The following is a 22,930-nucleotide window of genomic DNA, read 5'->3' on the forward strand; positions in this document are numbered from 1 at the left end:
GAGCTCCACTGTAATTGAATTCCTTTTTTCTAGCTGTTTGCAATATTTTCTCTTTGACCTAGGAGCTCTGGAATTTGACTATAATATTCCTGGAGGTTTTCCTTTTGGGATCTCTTTCAGGAGGTGATTGGTGGATTCTTTCTGTTTCTATTTTACCTTCTACTTATAGAATATCAGGGCAATTTTCCCTTACAATTTCTTGGAAAATTATGTCTAGGCTCTTATTTTGGTCCTGGTTTTCAGGTAGTCCAGTGATTTTCAAATTATCTTTCCTGGATTTATTTTCCAGGTCAACTGTTTTTCCAAAAGATATTTCATATTGCCCTCTATGTTTTCTTTCAATTGGATTTGCTTTATGGTGTCTTGATTTCTCACAAGGTCACTAGCTTCCATTTGTTCAATCCTAATCTTAGGCAATTTTTTTCTTCAGACAGCTTTTTTTATCTCCTTTTCCATCTGACTTTTCAAGCTGTTGACTTTTATCTCATGACTCTCCTGCAATGCTCTCATTTCTCTTTCCATTCTTTCCTCCCTCTCTCTAAATATTCCTTCCATCTCTCCTACTTTCTCTTCAAAGTCCCTTTTGAGAGCTTCCATGGCCTGAGACATGTTCATATTTTTCTTGGAAGCTTTAAATGTAGGGGCCCTGAAGTTGTTGTCCTCTTCTGATGGTGGACCTTGATCTTCCTTGTCACTGAAGAAACTTTCTATAGTTCTGAACTTTCTTTGCTTGTTGATCTTGCTGTCTTTTACTTGACTTTTAACTCCCCACTGGGGGACCCTGCTTCTAGGCTACACTACTGTCCCTAGCTTCAGAGAGTCCCAGGTGTTTTGGTTTGAAGGAGGGCAGGTTTTTCTCTCCTCTGGCCTGTTCTCTGGTCTGAAGATAACCTCAAGCCTACTTACTAAACAAACAACCAGCAAAGCTTTCTGTGATGTGGTTCTTAGTGTCAACAAGCCTGCACCCCTCCCCCACCTGGGCTGCCCACTGCTCAGGATTTCTTCCTGGTTCCACACTGGGGAGGGACAGCTGAATTCTTCCCTAGGTCCTGCTGACACCCCTGCACTTTCCCCATGGCTAGGCACTTAGCCCTCTCACCCAACCGCAAGCTCAGTTCCAGAAGTTGCTGGTGCTGCAGCTTATTCAGAGGTTCAGGAGTTAAGTTCCTCTGGTGTGGCATGCCTGGGGTCTCTGTCAGTGAAATCTTAGGGTTGGACTTTACTGATAGCTCAGCATGTGAGCTATCAGTAATAATTTAATCTTTAATTTAATCTGTCTATGGCTGGAAAATAATCTCAGCCTGTATTTTTGTGGGTTTTTTCTGCTCCAGGGGTACTTTTATTGCTGTTTTGTGGGTAATTGTATCAAGAGCTCTGTACATTTAATATCTTTCTGCTGCCATCTTGGCTCTGCCCCCCTGCAATGTTTTTAAAAAAATTTAATTTGGTTATTAAGTTCCCTGTGAATCCATATAGTCCCCTCAGTTGATTACTACCTTTCTTCCTCATCAGAATTATTTCCCCTTATGCCTTAAGAATTTCATTTTTGAGCCAAGATGGCTGAGAGGAAACAGCAAGCTGCCTGAGCTCTCCTTCTGTTCCCTTAAAAAGAACATTAAATCAAGCCTTTGGACGGATTCTGAAACTACAGAACCTGCAAAGAGACAGAGAGACACAGTCTTCCAACCAGAGATAATTTAGAAGACTTCAGGAAAAGCTTGGTCTGACTCAGGCAAAAGGGAGGCCCAGTGCAGGGCAGCAGCCCAGCGCCAAGGGGGTCAGGGCAAATCAGCAGGAGCTGCAGGCCACAGCCAAACAACTGAGGCCCCTGGAACCTGGCTCAAAAATCTGGTGGCCAAGAAGGACAGAGGAAAAACCTACCTACACCAGCCGGGAGGGCAAGTTGCCAACTGTAGGGCCACAAACAGGATAGGCGCGACCAGGCACACTGATGTAGCGTGCTTAGACAGGAAGTGCAGGGGGGCAAACTGCACATACTATAAAGGCCTCAGAGTAAAAAGCCAGTCACACAGCACCTATACCCCTGCACAAGAAGCCCAAAACAGGGACCCTGGTGCCCCCAGAGCAGACCTCAACTTAAAAAACAAATAAATAAGCTGCAATAATGAGTAAGAAGCAAAAAAGAGCCCTCTCCATTGAGAGCTTCTGTATCAATAGGGAAGAAGACAATGCAAACTCAGATGAGGACAATACCCTCAAATTTCCTACAGTTGAAGCCTCACGATGGAAGGTGAATTGGTCTCAAGAACAAAAAGCCTTCCTGGAAGAGCTCAAAAAGGATTTCAAAAATCAATTGAGAGAGGTAGAAGAAAAAATGGGGAGAGAAATGAAAGAAAAACAAGAAAACTATGAAAAAAGAATCAGCAGCTTGGAAAAGGAAGCACAAAAATTGACTGGCCAAATGGAAAAAAAAAGAGCATAATTTCACTGAAGAAAACAATGCTTTAAAAAATTCATTTGGCCAAATGGAAAAAAGGGTGCATAATCTCAATGAAGAAAACACTGCCTTACAAAATTCACTTGACCAAATGAAAAAAAGGTGCATAATCTCACTGAAGAAAACAATACCTTAAAAATTAAAATGGGACAGTTGGAAGATAAGGAATCCATGAGACACCGGGAATCAGTCAAGCAGAATCAAAAGAATGAAAAAATAGAAGAAAATGTGAAATACCTCATTGGAAAGACAACTGATCTGGAAAACAGATCGAGGAGAGACAATTTGAGAATCATTGGACTGCCTGAAAGCCATGACCAGAAAAAGAATCTAGACACCATATTCCAGGAAATTATAAAGGAGAACTGTCCTGATATCATAGAATCAGAGGATAAAATCATCATTGAAAGAATCCACTGATCACCTCCTGAAAGAGAGCCCAAAAGGAAAACTCCAAGGAATATTGTAGCCAAATTCCAGAATTATCAGGTGAAGGAGAAAATACTCCAAGCAGCCAGAAAGAAGCAATTTAAATATCATGGAGCCACAGCCAGGATTGCCCAGGACCTGGCAGCTTCAACATTAAAGGACTGCAAGGCTTGGAATATGATATTCCAGAAGGCAAAGGAGCTTGGATTGCAGCCAAGAATCTATTACCCAGCAAAAATGAGCATTTTCTTTCAGGGGAAAAGATGGACATTTAATGACATTGGGGACTTTCAATCTTTCCTGGTGAAAAGACCAGAACTGAATAGAAAATTCGATCTTAACATACAAGACTCAAGAAAAGTTTAAAAAGGTAAACAGAGGGGGAAAAAAAGGTTACTCAATTAGGTTAAACTGTTTATATCCCTACACAGGAAGATAATACTCATAACTCTATTTTTTTTTAACATATAAGGTATTGTATTTTTTCCATTACATGTAAACATAGTTCTCAACTTTTGTTTATACAAGCTTCACAATTTCAGATTTTTCTCCCTCCCTCCCTCCCCTCCCTTCCCCCTCCCCCAGACAGCAGGCAATCTGATATAGGTTATATCTATATATCTCTATATGTATATACATATAGATATAGATATATATTTATACACACACATATATATATACACATAATAACATTAATTCCATTTCTGCATTAGTCCTGTTATAAGAGAAAAATTCAGAGCAACGATGAAAAACCTCAAAATAGAAAAAAAAACAACAGCACCAAAAACAAAAGAAATAGTATGGTTCATTCAGGATCTATACTCCACAGTTCTTTTTTTTTTTCTTGGATTTGGAGATCCTCTTCTATCATGAGTTCACTGGAACTCTTCTGTACCATTGCATTGGTGAGAAGAATATAGTCCATCACAGTAGATCAACACTCAATGTTGATGATACTGTGCACAATGTTATTCTGGTTCTGCTCATCTCACTCATCATCAGCTCACACAAGACCCTCCAGGTTTCTCTGAACTCCTGACCTGCTCATCATTTCTTACAGCACAATAGTATTCCATTGTATTCATATACCACAACTTGTCCAGCCATTCCCAATTGAAGGGCATCCCCTCGACTTCCAATTCCTTGCCACCACATAAAGAGCAGCTATAAATATTTTTGTACATGTGGGTCCCTTTCCCCTTTCCATGATTTCTTTGGGAAAAAGACCCAAAAGTGGTATTACTGGGTCAAAAGGTATGCACAGCTTTATCGCCCTTTGGGCATAATTCCAAATTGCTCTCCAGAATGGTTGGATCAGTTCACAGCTCCACCAACAATGCATTAGTGTTCCAATTTTCCCACAGCTTCTCCAACATTGATTATTTTCCTTTTTTGTCATTTTAGCCAATCTGATAGGTGTCAGGTGGTACCTCAGAGTTGTTTTAATTTGCATCTCTCTAATCATTAGAGATTTAGAGCATTTTTTCATACGGGAATAGATAGCTTTGGTTTCTTCATCAGAAAACTGCCTGTTCATATCCTTTGACCATTTCTCAATTGAGGAATGACTTGGACTCTTATAAATTGGATTTAGTTCCCTATATATTTTAGAGATGAGGCCCTTATCAGAAGTACTGGCCACAAAAATTGTTTCCCAGCTTTCTGATTTTCAGGATCTCTAATTTAGTATCTGATTGGAGATTTCTAATTTGTTCTTTTTCTAACTTTTTAAGTTGCATGCCCAATTCATTAATCTCCTCTTTATCTTTTTTATTCATGTAAGCTTTCTCTGCATCTATTGAGATAATCATATGATTTTGGTTGGTTTTCTTATTGATTTGGTTGATTATGTTAATAGTTTTCCTAATGTTGAACCAGTACTGCATTCCTGGTATAAATCCCACCTGGTCATAGTATATTATCCTGGTGATCACTTGCTGTAATCTCCTTGCCAATATCTTATTTAAGATTTTTGCATCAATATTCATTAGGGAAATTGGTCTATAATTTTCTTTCTCTGCTTTTGCTTTGCCTGGTTTTGGTATCACCACCATATTTGTGTCATAAAACAAATTTGGTAGAACTCCTTCTTCACCTATTTTTCCAAATAATTTGTATAATATTGGAATTAATTGTTCTTTAAATGTTTGGTAAAATTCACCCGTAAATCCATCGGGCCCTGGGGATTTTTTCTTAGGGAGTTCATTAATGGCTTGTTCAATTTCTTTTTCTAATATGGGTTTATTTAAGGATTTTATTTCCTCTTCAGTTAACCTGGGCAATTTGTGTTTTCGTAAATATTCATCCATTTCATTTAGATTGTCAAATTTATTGGCATACAGTTGGGCAAAATAATTCCTAATTATTGATTTAATTTCCACTTCATTGGTGGTAACAACACCCTTTTCATTTTTGATACTGGTAATTTGGTTTTCTTCTTTCTTTTTTTAAATCATATTAACCAATATTTTATCTATTTTATCATTTTTTTTCATAAAACCAGCTCTTAGTTTTATTGATTAATTCTATAGTTTTTTTTGCTTTCAATCTTATTAATTTCTCCTTTAATTTTCAGGATCTCTAGTTTAGTATCTAATTGGGGATTTCTAATTTGTTCTTTTTCTAGCTTTTTAAGCTGCATGCCCAATTCATTAATCTCCTCTTTATCTTTTTTATTCATGTAAACGTTTAGAGCTATAAAATTTCCCCTAAGCACTGCTTTGGCTGCATCCCATAGATTTTGGTATGTTGTCTCATTATTGTCATTCTCTTGGATATAGTTATTGATTGTTTCTATGATTTCTTGTTTGGCCCATTCATTCTTTAGAATGAAGTTATTTAGTTTCCAATTGATTTTCATTCTACTTTTCCCTGGCTCTTTCTTACATGTAATTTTTATTGCATCATGATCTGAAAAGGATGCATTTACTATTTCTGCCTTTCTACATTTGACTATGATGTTTTTGTGCCCTAATACGTGGTCAATTTTTGAAAATGTGCCATGTACTGCTGAGAAAAAGGTATATTCCTTTCTATCCCCATTCAATTTTCTCCAGACATCTATCATGTCTAACTTTTCTAGTAATCTATTCACCTCTTTCACTTCTTTCTTATTTATTTTTTGGCTAGATTTATCTAATTCTGAGAGGGGGAGATTCAGATCCCCCACTAGTATAGTATTACTGTCTAATTCCTCTTGTAACTCATCTCACTTCTCCTCTAAGAATTTGGATGCTATACCACTTGGTGCATACATATTTAATATTGATATTACTTCATTATCTATAGTGCCTTTAAGTAAGATGTAATTTCCTTCCTTATCTCTTTTAATGAGATCTATTTTTGCCTGCACTTTGTCTGAGATAAGGATTGCTACCCCTGCTTTTTTTACTTTAGCTGAGGCATAATATATTCTCCTCCAGCCTTTTACCTTTACTCTGTGTGTATCTCTCTGCTTCAAATGTGTTTCTTGTAAACAACATATTGTAGGATTCTGGTTTTTAATCCACTCTGCAATTCATTTCCATTTTATAGCAGAGTTCATCCCATTCACATTCAAAGTTGTTATTACTGACTGTATATTCCCCTCCATTCTATTTACCCCCTTTGTACTTTCCCCCCCTTCTTTCACCCTATTCCTCCTCACCGATGTTTTACTTCTTACCCCTGCCTCCCCCAATCTGCCCTCCCTTTTTATCATCCCCCTCTCTTTTCTTTACCCTTTTCTCCCTTGCTTTTGTCCTCCCTTCTATCAGTCCCCCCCTTTCCCTTCCCCTTTTGCTTCCCTAAAGAAAGAGTTAAGTTTCTTTATCCCAATGAACATATATGTTATTCCCTCTTTGAATCAAATCTAATGAGAATAGGGTTGAATCAATGTTCACTTCTCCTTTCTTTCCCTCTACTGTAATAGGTTTCTTTTTCCACCTCTTCATATGAAATAATTCATCCCATTCCACCTCCCCTTTCCTCTCCTCCCCATAGACTCCCTTTTTAACCCCTTAATTTTCTTTGTATCATCACATCAAAGACAATTTATATTTATACCCTCTGTGTAAAGTTCTTCTCTCTGCCCAAATACATTTACAATTCTTAAGAGTTATGAGTATTGGAGGTGGAGCCAAGATGGCGGAGAGGAAGCAGCAAGCTGCCTGAGCTCTCCTTCTGTTCCCTCAAAAAGAACATTAAATCAAGCCAATTATAGACCAATTTCCCTAATGAATATTGATGCAAAAATCTTAAATAAGATATTGGCAAGGAGATTACAGCAAGTGATCACCAGGATAATATACTATGACCAGGTGGGATTTATACCAGGAATGCAGTACTGGTTCAACATTAGGAAAACTATTAACATAATCAACCAAATCAATAAGAAAACCAACCAAAATCATATGATTATCTCAATAGATGCAGAAAAAGCTTTTGACAAAATACAGCACCCATTCCTAATAAAAACACTAGAGAGTTTAGGAATAGGTGGAGCTTTCCCTAAAATAATAAACAATATCGACCTAAAACCATTAGCAAGTATTATATGCAATGGAGATAAATTAGAGGCCTTCCCAATAAGATCAGGGATGAAACAGGGATGTTCATTATCACCCCTATTATTTAATATTGTCCTAGAAATGTTAGCTTTAGCATTCAGAGAAGAGAAATAAATTAAAGGAATTAGAATAGGCAAGGAGGAAACAAAACTATCACTCTTTGCAGATGATATGATGGTATACTTAAAGAATCCTAGAGAATCAACTCAAAAATTACTTGAAACAATTAAGAACTTTAGCAAAGTAGCAGGATATAAAATAAATCCACATAAATCATCAGCATTTCTATACATGACCAACAAAGTTCACCAGCAAGAGATAGAAAGAGAAATTCCATTTAAAGTAATGGTAGATCATATAAAATACTTGGGAGTCTACTTGCCAAGACAAACCCAGGAACTCTATGAACACAACTGCCAAACACTTTTCTCACAAATCAAATCAGATCTAAATAATTGGAAAGATATCAATTGCTCATGGATAGGCAGAGCTAATATAGTAAAAATGGCAATACTGCCTAAATTAATTTACTTATTCAGTGCCATACCAATCAGACTACCTAAAAATTATTTCATAGAGCTAGAAAAAATAATAACAAAATTCATCTGGAAAAACAAAAAATCAAGAATATCCAGGGAAATAATGAAAAAAAATCACAGGAAGGTGGGTTAGCGGTACCAAACCTGGAGCTTTACTATAAAGCAGCAGTCATCAAAACTGTCTGGTACTGGCTAAGAAATAGAGTGGTAGATCAATGGAATAGGCTAGGCACAGGAAACGCAGTATTAAATGACACTAGTAATGTAGTGTTTGGTAAACCCAAAGACTCCAGCTTCTGGGATAGGAACTCAGTATTTGACAAGAACTGCTGGCAAAACTGGAAGACAGTATGGCAGAAATTAGGCATAGACCAACATCTGACACCTTATACTAAAATAAGGTCAAAATGGATACACGATTTAGACATAAGAGGTGATACTGTAGGTAAATTAGGAGAGAAAGGAATAGTCTACCTATCAGATCTTTGGAAAGGAAAACAGTTTATGACCAAACAAGAGATAGAGTATATTATAAAATGCAAAATGGATGATTTTGATTACATTAAATTAAAAATTTTTGTACAAACAGAAGCAATGCATCCAAAACTAGAAGGGAGGCAGAAAGCTGGGAAACAATTTTTGTGGTCAGTACTTCTGATAAAGGCCTCATCTCTAAAATACATAGGGAACTAAATCAAATTTATAAGAATCCAAGTCATTCCCCAATTGAGAAATGGTCAAAGGATATGAACAGGCAGTTTTCTGATGAAGAAACCAAAGCTATCTATTCCCGTATGAAAAAATGCTCTAAATCTCTAATGATTAGAGAGATGCAAATTAAAACAACTCTGAGGTACCACCTGACACCTATCAGATTGGCTAAAATGACAAAAAAGGAAAATAATCAATGTTGGAGAAGCTGTGGGAAAATTGGAACACTAATGCATTGTTGGTGGAGCTGTGAACTGATCCAACCATTCTGGAGAGCAATTTGGAATTATGCCCAAAGGGCGATAAAGCTGTCCATACTTTTTGACATAGCAATACCACTTTTGGGTCTTTTTCCCAAAGAAATCATGGAAAGGGGAAAGGGACCCACATGTACAAAAATATTTATAGCTGCTCTTTATGTGGTGGCAAGGAATTGGAAGTCGAGGGGATGCCCTTCAATTGGGAATGGCTGGACAAGTTGTGGTATATGAATACAATGGAATACTATTGTGCTGTAAGAAATGATGAGCAGGAGGAGTTCAGAAAAACCTGGAGGGTCTTGTGTGGGCTGATGATGAGTGAGATGAGCAGAACCAGAAGAACATCGTACACAGTATCATCAACATTGAATGTTGATCTACTGTGATGGACTATATTCTTCTCACCAATGCAATGGTACAGAAGAGTTCCAGGGAACTCATGATAGAAGAGGATCTCCAAATCCAAGAAAAAAAAAGAGAACTGTGGAGTATAGATGCTGAATGAACCATATTATTTCTTTTGGTTTTGGTGCTGTTGTTTTTTTCTATTTTGAGGTTTTTCATCATAGCTCTGATTTTTCTCTTATAACATGACTAATTCAGAAATATGATTAATATTATTATGTATATATATACATAATAATATTAATCATATTTCTGATATAGGTTTTATATATACATATATATATATATATATATATATATATATATATATATATATATATATATATATATATATATATAAAACCTATATCAGATTGCCTGCTGTCTGGGGGAGGGGGAAGGGAGGGGAGGGAGGGAGAAAAATCTGAAATTGGAAAGTTTGTATAAACCAAAGTTGAGAACTATCTTTATATGTAACGGGAAAATAAATAAACTACTTTATCCATTAAAAAAAAAAGAATTTCATTCTTAAGAGTTTCTTGAGGGGCAGCTAGGTGGCGCAGTAGATAGAGCACCGGCCCTGGAGTCAGGAGTACCTGAGTTCAAATCCAGCCTCAGACACTTAACACTTACTAGCTGTGTGACCCTGGGCAAGTCACTTAACCCCAATTGCCTCACTAAAAAAAAAAAAAATAAAGAGTTTCTTGAGCCTCTTGGACTGACTTTCTCTGTAGAGATTTAGTTCATGAGATACAACCTATACTTTCTGTAGAACCTTTGAAATCTCCTTTCCCAAAATCTAACATTTAACTTTTTCACAGCCTTCCCATTCTTCTTTGTCACAAATTCTTGAAGGGAGTGGTCACTTCCCTGGCAGGTTTCCATTACTGATAATCAGAGCCTGAAGAGAATTTTCCCTTAGTGGTGCCTCCACATTTTGAAGCATGAAGCTATCATTAAAGCAATTTTAAAAGGCTGTTTCTGCCAAAATGAAAAAAAAAATCCAAGAGATGGCTGGATAACTGCCATCATGTCTCTATACCGAATATGTGATCTGTTTCCTAAACTCCTTACCTTTCTCCTCTATAAGTCATCTCTAGTATAATACAATGAAAAATCACTTTTGTTTCTCCTTCCAAAGTTTTTGTTCTTTTGCAAAAGCATCTACATACCAACTAAGGTTGATACCCCTGTGAAATATCAGGAAACATTCTCTCCTTTAATATGTTTGCAATTTGCTGGTGGTTAAGTTTGTGTAGATACAGGTTCTGTGTGAAGGACTCCTCTAAAAAATTAAGTCCCTTGCAGAAGTGTGCTGGTAAATGTTTAATAACAAGCTCTCAAAAAAGTATGTGTAACCAACTTTTAAATTTAATCTGAAATATTAACATTTTCTCTATCACTTTATTCAGTCTAGATATTCAACCAAAACAACAAATCAACCCTTATGTAGTACTTTCCCATTTTCAACATGTAAATTTTCACACTGAAAATTTAATAATGGGCTCTCATGTGCAAATCTGAGCTGTCTCCAGAATTTTGCTGCTAATTATTGAATTTCACATTCATTTTATTTGATCCATTATTTTATTTAAGATGAGAGTGAATTTTACCTTCTATAACTTGAGGTACATTTAAGAGATCACTTTCAAAATATTTTCTCTGTAGTTTAGGAAATTCACTTTGTGTTTCATGGCTTATTGCACATAATACTTACTTTAAAAAAACTTTAAGGGGCAGCTAGGTGGAGCAGTGGATAGAGCACCAGCCCTGGAGTCAAGAGTACCTGAGTTCAGATCTGACCTCAGACACTTAACATTTACTAGCTGTGTGATCCTGGGCAAGTCACTTCACCCCAATTGCCTCACAAAAAACAAAAACAACAACAACAACAAAAATACCTTTATGCACAGTTCTTCATAAAATTTTTAAAATTACTAATTTGATAGCTATTAAAGAGAATTCATAGTGTTTTCATGAATGGAATTTTAAAATGTTGGCAAATTATGTGCTTTGGGTACAACTCTAACTAGAATGGATCTGTTGGGGTGGCAAACTATAGGTTTGGAACATTGCATATTTGGTTAGATTCATTGGATGAATTGGTTAGTTTGACTAGGATACCTTCCCCCCCCCCCCTTAGGTATAAGATATGTCCTGCTAAGTAGGAGAGGGAAGGATATTTGAAAATGAAAGTGATATGGAAACTGTCACAGGAGAAATTGGTGGGGTGTAAGTTCTCAGGTATTCCTTTTTAAAGAATTATAGCCTCTAGCACACAAATCAAATTAGAATAAAATAATCTTTTGTTTAGGCACTAGAGAAAACAACCAAGAGAGAGGTCAAAGACTTCTCTCAAGCGGAGAGGGTTCAGAGACTTGATTCTCTGAGATACCTACCTCTCCTCAAACGGGAGAAAGGCAAAAACTTTTATATATGGTGGATGGGGTGACCACCTGACAATGGAAAGTTCCCTTTGGTGTTGGAGAAAGCCTTGAATGAGGTGGTGATCAGGACTTCTGGAGTTATATCTGTTCCCTGAAGCCAATCAGGCAGCAGCCTTGCCTAATGGGCTTATCTCCCTTACTTCTCAAGGTGTGTCTGTCCTTTAGCTAGGAGGTCAGTTTAAATTTTAATAGTACTAAATTCCTTGACATGTCCCAACCCCATATCAGAAACCAAAGAAAAAAAATAAGTAAAATTAAAATCAACCTTTTTAAAATATCATTAAAAAACACTGGGGAAATGGAGGTTCCAATTTTCCTTGTATTTTTCTTATATTCCAACATATACTATGGTTAATTTTTTCTTACTAAACTGAAAGCTAACTTTGGTAACTCCCTAAGGCATCTCATAATTCCTGAAGGAAGAAGAGGACCAGAAAAATACCTTAGTCTCACTATATGTAGTAGTAGTAGTAGGCCTCCACCAGTCATGGATGACCATGGATCAGCGCCTTGAAGAGCCACAGGCCACAGTGTGGCTGTGCAGTCCGATGTGGGAACCACAGCTCTTGAGTGACTTATAACCAGTAACTGCCGCATCCCTTGTTGTATCTACCCCCATAAGGATTAGCTGGAGTATCCTCTCCAGGGCGCTGGCCTGGGCAGATCAATATGGAAAACATGCTGTTGCCCATGCAGCAGGTCTTCCCTCTCCACGACATTGGTGGATCCAAAGGAGAGGCAAAGCCAATACAGTTTGGCACCAGCGCTTGCCGCAGGAGTTGCCTGAGGGATGTGATATCCAACATCCAACTACCCAAGGGACTCCGACTCCTGATTTTTCCTCGGGGTTAATTCCCAAAGCCTTTCCCATATATGGGTATAGCCGCAAGTCAGTGGAGGTTTAAAATCAGGGTTCCTTCCCCTAGGAGGGTTGCCTGCCAAGGCTAACGAGCCCCACCTGCCCAAAGTGACTGGTTTTAAGGTGCCAGTTACTCACCTTCACCCCTTCTCCTGTTAGTGGAAACAGTTCTGCCACGAGAAGGCCAGGAGTTGGGCTTCAGTTGTCAGAGGCTATTTGAGACGCACACCATTGGAGCATTTTATAGAGAGTGGGAGCTTATCCCCACTCCCACCCCGGCATGACAAACCTTTTGGAACCAAATTGAAATTACTTTTTTTCTTTTGGTGAGGCAATTGGGGTTAAGTGACTTGCCCAGGGTCACACAGCTAGTAAGCATTAAGTGTCTGAGGCCCAATTTGAACTCAGGTACTCCTGAATCCAGGGCTAGTGCTTTATCCACTGTGCCACTTTGACTACTGATCAGTGGATCAAAAACACTAGTGGCTACTAGAATCACAGTAAAAACTGGATCCATCACTTGAGTATCTGTTCTGCAGAAGTGAATTCAATACAAAGATTCGTTCAGCTTTTTGGTATAAATTAATTTTAAAAGCTACGTGACTGGGGCAGCTAGGTGGCGCAGTGGATAGAGCACCGGCCCTGGAGTCAGGAGAACCTGAGTTCAAATCCGGCCTCAGACACTTAACACTTACTAGCCGTGTGACCCTAGGCAAGTCACTTAACCCCAATTGCCTCACTAAAAAAAAAAAAAGCTACATGACTGACAAAATTTTTCAATTTTGTCCTGTATGTTTAGCATCCTGTGTTCCTGTTATATGGTGAGAACAATGAAATCAATCCTCTATTGGTTCTTGCCCATGTACCTGCAAATATAACATCTCCCAGTCCTAAAACAAAACAAAACAAAACCCCCCCAAAACCTCCTCACTTAACCCCTCCAGTCACCATCCCATCTTATGCTTTCCTTTCATTACTAATCCACAGGAAAAAGTTACCTACTAGAAGTGTCCCATCCTCTCCTTACTATTTGTGTATACTACTCTTTCAAATGTTATTATTGATTTCCTAATTGCCAAGTCAGATGGCCTGTTTGGTAGTTACTCATATTTTTAATGACACCATTGATCAATCCCTACCACTGTAGAATTCTTGATCCTTTGAATTACAAGATACCCTCCTACTTCTTTTATGTCTTCTTTTTTGACTACTTGCTTATCATTTACTTCTCATTATGTGTACTCCCGAAGCTTCTGTCCTTTACCTTCTCTTTTCTTTCACCCTGGGCAATCTCATTCAGCCTTAAGGTTTTAACTCTGATCTCAATGCATATGATTTCCAACTCTACATTTCTAATCCTCCTGTCTTTCCCAAACCTCAGACTTGCAGCCCATTTTGGTATCATTGATTGAATGCTACTTCCAGAGTCAAAGGAACTAGGTTTGAAATCCTAGATCTGCCACTTGTTATATGTGTGACTTTGTCATCACTCTGTATGTACCTCAGTTTCCTCATCTGTAAAACAATATGTGATGACAGCTTCCCTTTGGAGTATGCCCATGTGGGCAGAGGTAGCCTCCTTTGATTGGCTGCATAATTGGAGCCTGTGAGACTGAGATACTTGCTCCTTCTGACTCATGCTCTTTCCTCTATACTGTCTTTCTTGATGTGTCCAGAAAGTAAGGACCACAGTTCACTCACAGTGTGGGTACCATTAACTGAATTGGGGTGGGGGCATCCTTTCTCCCATTCTAGGGGTATGTCTATTTTATTTTGTCCTTCTCAGTTACAGGTACTGGCAGTGATCCCCACTTGACCAGTGAGTTCAATCCATGGCAATCTTAAAAGCAAGATTCCAGGAGAGATGTTGCATTTAGCCAACCTGGCAGTGAAGCCTTGGGACCTGGGATACTTGCCCAAGGGGTGTTTAGAACTTGGAACTTGGATTGTACTCTATAGGAGCTGAGCTAAGCTGTTTGTATATTTGATTTATACCTTTGAAGCAAATATTGCTTTATAAAATCTAATCTGTCTATTAGTGAATAAGTAGAAATGGGGTACAAAGCACCCACCCCAGTACATTTGAGGAAATACCTCGTGAAGATCATGAGCATAGAGCCTAGATATCCCCAGGCTCTATTAGGTTACCAGAAAACCTGGGAGAGTGAAATGCATGGAAGTGAAATGCCTTAAGTCAGTGGGATACCCAGTATTTACAAGTGGAATAGATGATATGCAATGTTCCTTCCACCTCTAAATCTATTGTAATAATAAACTCTAACTGCTAACAAAACATTTCCATCTTGATATCCCACCAAAACAAGTTCACCATATCCTAAACTAACTCTTTCCTTAAACCTTCAATATATACTATTACCCCCATACTTGAAACTTTGAGGTTATTTTCAACTCTTCCTTCTTTCTCACCTTTTATATGCCATCAGTCACCAATCCCTTTCAAATCTACCTCTCCATATCTCTCACATCTATCTCTCTCCTCTGTTGTCTGTTTGTCACACCCTATGACAAGCTCTCATTACACCTGGCTCAACCATCCCAATAGCCTCCAGATAGGTCTTACCTTTCTTCCTCTTCCAAAATCCATTGCTGATGTTGCTGATAGAAGAATCTCCCTTATGCATAAATCTGGTCAAGTCTTCAGTGGTTTCCAACTATATGCCAAGAAAAATCACTCTTGTCAGCATTCAAAGTCCTGCATTATCTTGCCTAAGTCTTGCTTCCCAGGTTTATCACATAGATTTGAACTTGAAAGGGCCCATGGGGGTCAAGGAGTCTAACCCCCTTGTTTTACAGAGAAGGAAACCAAGGCCCAGAGACTTAAAGCGACTTTCCCAGGATCCCCCATGTATTTAAGCAGGTGACTGACTCCAAAACCACTGTACAACACTGCCTCATTTTGCTGCTATACATGAACTCTATGCTTAAACCCAAGGGTTCTTATCCTTTTGTTGTATGTTATGGATACCTTTTGGTGAAGCCTATGGACTCCTCAAAATAATGTTTACAAGTATATTGCAAAGTATTACAAAGGAAACTCATTATATTGAGATATAATTGTCAAAATATTTTTTAAAAGTTGACAGGCCCCAGGTTATAAACTCTTGGTTTAGAGAATAGATTACTCATTGCTGCTAATTGCATAATATGGGACTCTTACTTTGCCCATGCTCACACTTCTCTCTATGCCTCTCTCTCCCTACTAAATTCATGCCTATCTTTAAAGCCTTACTCAAATGGCACATCCTCCATAAAGTCCTTTCTGATTTCCTCTGTTATTAACGACCTTTCATTCAGATGTTATTTAATATTTTTTGTACCTCTGTAATGTATCCATTGTATATTTAGGCTCCAAAAAAGGAAAAACTTCCTGACAATTAGAGCTATCCAAAATGGGCTGCTTTGGAAGGTAATATGTTCCTCCTTACCAGATGTACTTGAGTGAAGGCTGGATGACCACTTGTTGGGGATGCTGTGGAGGAAGTTATTGGTCAACGAGCTTCCAGGGTCTAATAAGGGATTTCCCTGGGGGAAAGATTTTATTGATCTCATCCCTTCAACCCACACTGTTAGTGCCTTTCCTCTGAGATTACCTTCAATTTACCCTGTCTATATCTTGTATGTACATAGTTTGCATGCTGTTTCCTTCATGTCTCCCCCATTTCCTCCAAGGAGCATATTTGCTCCTTGATATCAGGGAATATTTTTGTATTTCTTTTTTACCCTGTGCTTAGATCAATCAGTAAACATCTCCAGACCTTGTGCCAAGCCCTGGGGATACAAAAAGAGGCAAAAGATAGTTCCTGCCCTTGAGGATCTTACAGTCTACATTATGAATTTGAATAGTGTAAATTATAAAATAATATGTTTCATACAAACCCCTGTTATTATGTGATGATTAATACATATACAAAATATTTGCAGACTACTATAAAGCTAAGTATAAAGTATTATTCTGTCAAAGCTACCAAAGCATAATTATTAGCAGTTTTTGCAAAGACTTCTACAAATCAAAGAAGTCTACACTGTTTTGCCATTTTGTTGATTATACAATAGGGTGGGGGGTACTGAAGCCCTTATTTTGGAACTTTAACCTAACACTTTCAACAAACAACCACACTGTGGTGATCTTTTCTGCTCCTCCCCCTTCCATCAAGCATCCTTCTTTGTCTGGTGCTTCTGATGACAAGAGTCCTCCCACCCCAGTACAGTGGTTCTTGAGAAAGACAAGGAGATCCAAGGAGAGACAAGAGGCAATGGACAAAAAAGTGACTGGGACCATGTTTTCATGACTATTCTTTTCGTCTATAATGAAGCAGAGTTCAACAATCCCTGATCTTTGTCTGTTTTTATTTCTATCCATGCTTTGAGTTAAACACCAAAGATCAACTTTAAAAAAGACTTTCATGAAGTTTTCTCAATATTCCTCTATTTAAGAATGATAAATACATACTAATAGGAATCACTGTAACTCCAAGCTTCATACTTAATAAGAATAAAATAGTACCACCTGGGTGTACTTCACTTCATAGTATTTTTTCCCTGGATGTCCATCATATAGTGTTGGTATAGCAGACCATAGCTCAAACAGTTGGGCTGGCCCGAGGCTTGGGTACTTTTTTTTTTTTTTGGTGAGGCAATTGGGGTTAAGTGACTTGCCCAGGGTCACACAGCCAGTAAGTGTTAAGTGTCTGAGGCTGGATCTGAACTCAGGTCCTCCTGAATCCAGGGCCAGTGCTCTATCCACTGTGCCACCTAGCTGCCCCGGCTTGGGTACTTCTAAGGCTGCTTTGGTAGTTCAGGTCTGGACACAAGTCCTAAATCCACTCTCCAGGAAAATTGGTAAAACCACAGAAAGAAAAAAAAAAGCAGCCCTAAGAGTTCCAGTAACTTAGCCATTCTCTGCTCATTTGAGAATCTAAGATTTAACAATAAAACAAGATAGATTCTTCCAAACGTTGCAGGATAAGTATAACGATTGTGTGATTTAGAGGAATACACAGGTTGGGGGTGGGGTAGAGACACTTGGGGCAAAAGATTCCCTTTAATTAGATTCTTCTTAGGTAGTAATTTCACTACTTAACCATAGAAAAACAGTGGAAACCATTTTCTCTCAATTATTAAAAGAGTGAAGCTGAGAATTTTTAATCAAAAGCAAAGCATCACACAGTTATATAATTGTAGGCTAGCAGGAGCTCATTTTGTAACCCCTTTGCTTTCAGCAGGCCTGCCTTTAAGCCATCCTGAATTGATAAAGAATTTACATATTTTAAAGACCCTCAAAGATGGATATTTCAGTTCTCAATTAAACAACCTTTAGCCTGGGGGAAATGTAATCTTATTGTTAACCTTCATGTCAGTTTAAGTTTTATTAACCTAACAGAGATGGTGTGTATAGACTCACAGAGTATATCTTCCACTGTGATGTCAAAACAATCTTCTAATGCACAGGTCCAGTCATGTCACTATCCTGAACAGAAGCCTTCATGTAGCTCCCTATTATCAATAGCAGTAGGCTCCAAACTTTTTTAAATGTGCACCTCTATCATCAAAAAGTTGTTGAGCATGGAACCTAAGATGTGTATATTTACTTCTTTATAAATTGTATGTTTATACTACTATACTAATAATTATATACATTTTTAAAACTTGCACAGAAATTAGAAGAATAAGCTAAGGATGGAATAATATTTAAGCCTAATGGCAATAAGAAGTCCCCAGAGTTTACTGAATGTGTGTATGGTCAGGGGATAGGGGTGGGTAGCATTGTCAGACCTGTGATATAGGAAAACCACTGTGACAGTTATGTTGCAGATGAACTGGAATGGGGAGAGACTAAAAGCAGGGAGACTAAATAGGAAGATAATCTAGACAAAAGGTAAAGAATGTCTGACCTAGGATGGTAGTTTTGTGAACAAATTGGATACAGAGGGAAGAGATGTCTGGGTACACATAAAAAGATTTGGCAACTGATAAGATGTATGGATATGGAGTCAGGCATTGTGAAAAGTTGAAGATGCCACTGAGATATATAAATCTATATCACTAAAGATAGATATACCCTTGAAAATAATGGGAGGGCTTGGAAAATAGGTGGGTTTGAGGAAATAGATAATGTAATAATATCTCTGATGTAGGTCACAACCCATCCATGCTGACTCATTCTGTATGCCTCATTCTGTCCCCACTCCCAACATTGAAAGGGTGGTGCCTGTTGCAGTCTTGAGGTGATGTGAGAGTTAGAGGGTGAAGGAGAAATAGCCTAATGGCAGAACAGGTTAATTTAGGTTATATCTGCCCCTTCTCAGAAAAGGAAGGTTAAAAGACTTCACATTAGAGGACATGAGGAATAAGAGTTGTGGTTGTGTTGTCAACAAGCCCAAGAATTGACTATTGATTGCATTGAGGATTGTATTCAATTGGACTTTCTATTCTCCAATTGGTTTATCATATTACTTAGGATGTCACTATCCATCCCCTCAAGGTGGCCTGGCCCTTGATAGGATAAAATTGATAAATTGAAAGGATAAAATACAAACTTATTACACTCTTCATTCCCTTTCATAAGATAGTTCCAGAAAATTTGGATTACTGTTTTTCCCCCAAACATATCTCCCATGCCATGACTGGAATTCACTCCACTTCATCTCTACTTCTCAGAATCATTTTCTTACTTCAAGGCTCAGTTGATATGCTGCTTCTTGAATGTACCATTACTGAAGACCACCAAGGTGACAGTGTTCTTTACTTCTTCAAATATTCCTTGAGAACTTTGCCTGGATAGCTCTTTTGTACCCATGGCATTCTACCTTGTATTGTGTTTAACTGTAGTAAGTCTAAGACAGGCAGCTAGGTGACACAGTGGATAGAGTTAAAATTTGGCCTTAGGAATTTACCAGCCCTGTGACCCTGGTCAAGTCACTTAACCCTGTTAGCCTCTTTTTCCCTCTGTTTCCTCATCTGCAAAATGAGGTAGAGAAGGAATTGGCAAAACCACTCCAGCATCTTTGCCAATCAAATGCCAAATTCAATCACAAAGAATCAGACATTACTGAAAATTACTTAAACATAACAACAAACTACAAAAAGTCTTAACTTCTCTCTTTAAATAGGTGTAAGCTCCTATAGATCAGGCATAGTGCCATTTTAAAATCTGTTTATGTCCTATGCCTTACTCACAGTAGGCATTTTATGAAATGGAATTGGATGAAACCCCTAACTGAATTACCTCTACAACATATCTTTCAAATGATCATCATTTATCAGACAACTTTTCTCCATTTTATTATGAACCTCAGACTGCAAATTAGAAGTTAGAGTTCTAGCTCTGCCATTACTAATTCACTCTGAAGAAGTCATTTAACCTTTATGCATCTCAGTTTCCTAATCTGTAAAAATGAGGTTTCCCTTTCAATTCCAAGTTCAATGACTTTCATCATTCCAACTATTCGAAGAGGTAGTGATTGTTTAAGACATTTAACTTCAGAGCTTAAAGTTCATAAGAATCTGTTCCTATATTTTAATAATTTTCTTATATTTACATCTTTCTGATGTTAGTTCAGCAGCTCATTTGCTTCTCTCCCCATTCAGAAAAAGAACACAGAAACAGCTGAATACCAGGAACATGGGAGGATAAATGGAAGAGGACAAGGAAAAAAGAAGAATTTGGGATAGAAATAAAAGAAGGACCATTTTTACCGTCAGAATAAGGGCACAAAAGTGATGGAGGAGATCGAGGAGGGATGCAGGAGTGAACGCCCCGAGGTTTCTGACCAAAGGCCCTGTGGGCAGCCATGAGTTTCTGAATATAACACTTTAGGTACTCAATTGTTAATTCTCTCCTCAACATCTCTATTGGCTTAACTCATGCGTATTACTTCAGCCTTTAAAAAACACACAACTCTCCTCCCCCCCAGAAAAAAACGCACAACTTTCATTTCTTTACATTGTGCCTTACTATGGACATTTATATTTATGGATTTGGCTGTTCCATTCAAGAAAATGATTCATTAATGCAGTTCTTATTTTATTTTCACTATATATCCTGGGAATCACGTCCATGAAATAATTTTCCAAACATAAATTCACAGTGCTCTCTAACCTCAACCTTTGAATTAATTCAGAAATACATAAAAGATCCTATTTGCCTTAAAAGGCTTTACCAGTGATTTTTTTGGTAAGGAAAATTTATGCAACACTCCATTTTCTCTTACTGCGTAGTGAATTGACATGACAAAAGAATACTAATTGAAGTCCCAAGTTGCTCTCTACACCGAAATATAATTTATCACCAAACCACCTAGGATTTGGGGGTGGGGGGAGAGAATTGAGCAGGGCGGGTGAATAAATGGGTTAAAAGCCGTTTCTCAACTATAGCTCTGTGTGTGTGTTTCTGATGAAACCTCAATTAAAAACCACCTTAAGACATTGATTGGCTCCATAAGGGAATTTTCTCAGACCAAGGATGAGCCTTGGTTGCAGTCCTATCAAACCATCTGGTTTCTTCTTCACTGAGCTTAGGTGACTGCAGCAGCAGGACAGGCTGCTTGGATGGCAGCGGCGGCTCCTTGAGGTGAAAAAAAGAATAAGTTGCTGCAGGCACGTGATTTCCATCCAGACGCTGCTCCCTGCGACCCAGATCTTGTCCCTGGAGCGCATAAACAGAGAGCAGGGTCGGGACGTAGGAAAAGCAGCTTCTTCCACTTGCTCCTACACTAGATTTCATCCTGATTCCCTGGCAATGATTAATTTCTTTGGAGATCGCCTTGGGGAGAATGTAAACATTACACTGGAAGCTGGAAGGATGAATCCTTGACTAGCTCTCACTTACTGGCCTCAGTAGTCACAGCAGGGGGACTTCGGTTTGGAGACCGCCCCCGCCCCTTCCCCAACTCCGAGATGTCCTGCTTGCCCCCTTCCCAATTGCCGGTGCGCTGCACGCGGAGGCATAGGTAATGCGCAACTAAACGCAAATCCCTGGTTACTTTCACTAGCAGTGAGTCATTTTCCCGGGGATCGCTCTAGGGAAAAGGTAATCCGGCTTGCGCTTCGATGCTCTAGGCTTTCTTTTTTTCCCTCTCTCTGGAGTACAGCAGAGGAGGCGGCGGCAGCAGGAGCGGCAGCGGCAACGGCGGCGGCGGCCGCGGCCGCGGCGGCCGCGGAGGCGAGCCCAGCACAGGCTCCCAGTACAGTGATGTGGCAGCAGCCGCTCGGATCACGTTGCTCTCCCTGTGCTTGTACCAGTTTGAGACAGGCTTAAGGAAAGAGGCTTTTTAGGTGCCAGAGGTTGTAAAACGTGGGCTGTGCACACTTCCAGTGTTCATGAGGAGAAGGGGGAGGAGAAGGGCTGAGGCACATAACGACATCCCAAGCCCTGAAAGGCAGCAGAGTTTAGATGGGGAATTATTAATTCTGCAGTTCTTCCGTGGTGTATTCCCTCTCGGTGGCAACCTCCAGTTTTCCCTCCCTTCCCCCCTGTGTTCTCCAGGGAACTAAAAACAGAAAAGGGACTAAAACCGCCTGGCCTCATTGGCTGTCGTGATTAGGGACTCCGCAATCCCGGATGCTAGGGGAAGTTTAGGTGGCATGGGGACACGATATTGCGGAAAGACATTTGGATTACGACATTAGGACCCTGTGACTACAATGTTAATTATTATTCTTTATTTCTAAAGGGAACAGATTACAAATGGTTCCTCTGGCAGCTGAGACCCCCCCTGGAGCCAAAGGGTCTCCCCTCGCCTTCCCCTTCCTCCACCACCGCCACCACTGGGCTTTGAGCAAACAATTCTTAAAAATCCCCTTCGGGATCGGAGTTTACCCTTTGCCAATTCTTGTTCTTAGGTCCAGTAGAGCAGAGCAGGAGGTGGAACAGCCCAGGCCAAGTTAATGCACCGTAATGACGGGCCCAAGGAGTCGTATTTCCGTGCGGGAGGAAACCCTGGCTCCCCCGCACCCCATCCTCCACCCGCCTCCTCCTGCCTTCACCTCCCCGTCTTTTAGAAGGCGACTAGCTTGGACAAAGTTCATTTTCTTTTCTGGTGGCCCTAATCAGGTTCCCCAACCTCTTCCCTCGGTCTCTCCTCGCCCTCCTTCCCTCTACAGTTTTCCCCTCCTTCCTCATCTCTTTCTTGCCCTTCCTCCCCCTCCTTGCTTCCCCCCTCCCCCCAGTCTGGACCGCGGATGGTACGTTCCGCACGTGAGCTGGGTGCTGGTCTGGCTGGCGACGCGCGTGCCCTGTGGCCAAACACTGAACAGAGCGAGTGCAAACTACCAGCC

General features: G+C 39.3%; 1 protein-coding gene across 1 annotated transcript in view; it reads right to left on the reverse strand.

The window, feature by feature from the left end:
• SSPN (sarcospan) overlaps positions 1-22,734 on the reverse strand; it is a 184,463-nt gene extending 161,729 nt beyond the window's left edge. Inside the window, exons 1-2 of the mRNA XM_043966442.1 lie at positions 22,473-22,734; positions 15,216-15,306 (exon numbers count right to left, since the gene is read on the reverse strand). Coding sequence (XP_043822377.1) covers positions 15,216-15,239 — 24 coding nt within the window. The 5' untranslated portion in view covers positions 15,240-15,306; positions 22,473-22,734. The remainder of the gene's footprint in view (positions 1-15,215; positions 15,307-22,472) is intronic.
• Between the last annotated feature and the right edge of the window lie 196 nt (positions 22,735-22,930).

The sequence above is a fragment of the Dromiciops gliroides genome, chromosome 5 (assembly GCF_019393635.1).
Source record: "Dromiciops gliroides isolate mDroGli1 chromosome 5, mDroGli1.pri, whole genome shotgun sequence".
Classification (NCBI taxonomy): domain Eukaryota; kingdom Metazoa; phylum Chordata; class Mammalia; order Microbiotheria; family Microbiotheriidae; genus Dromiciops; species Dromiciops gliroides.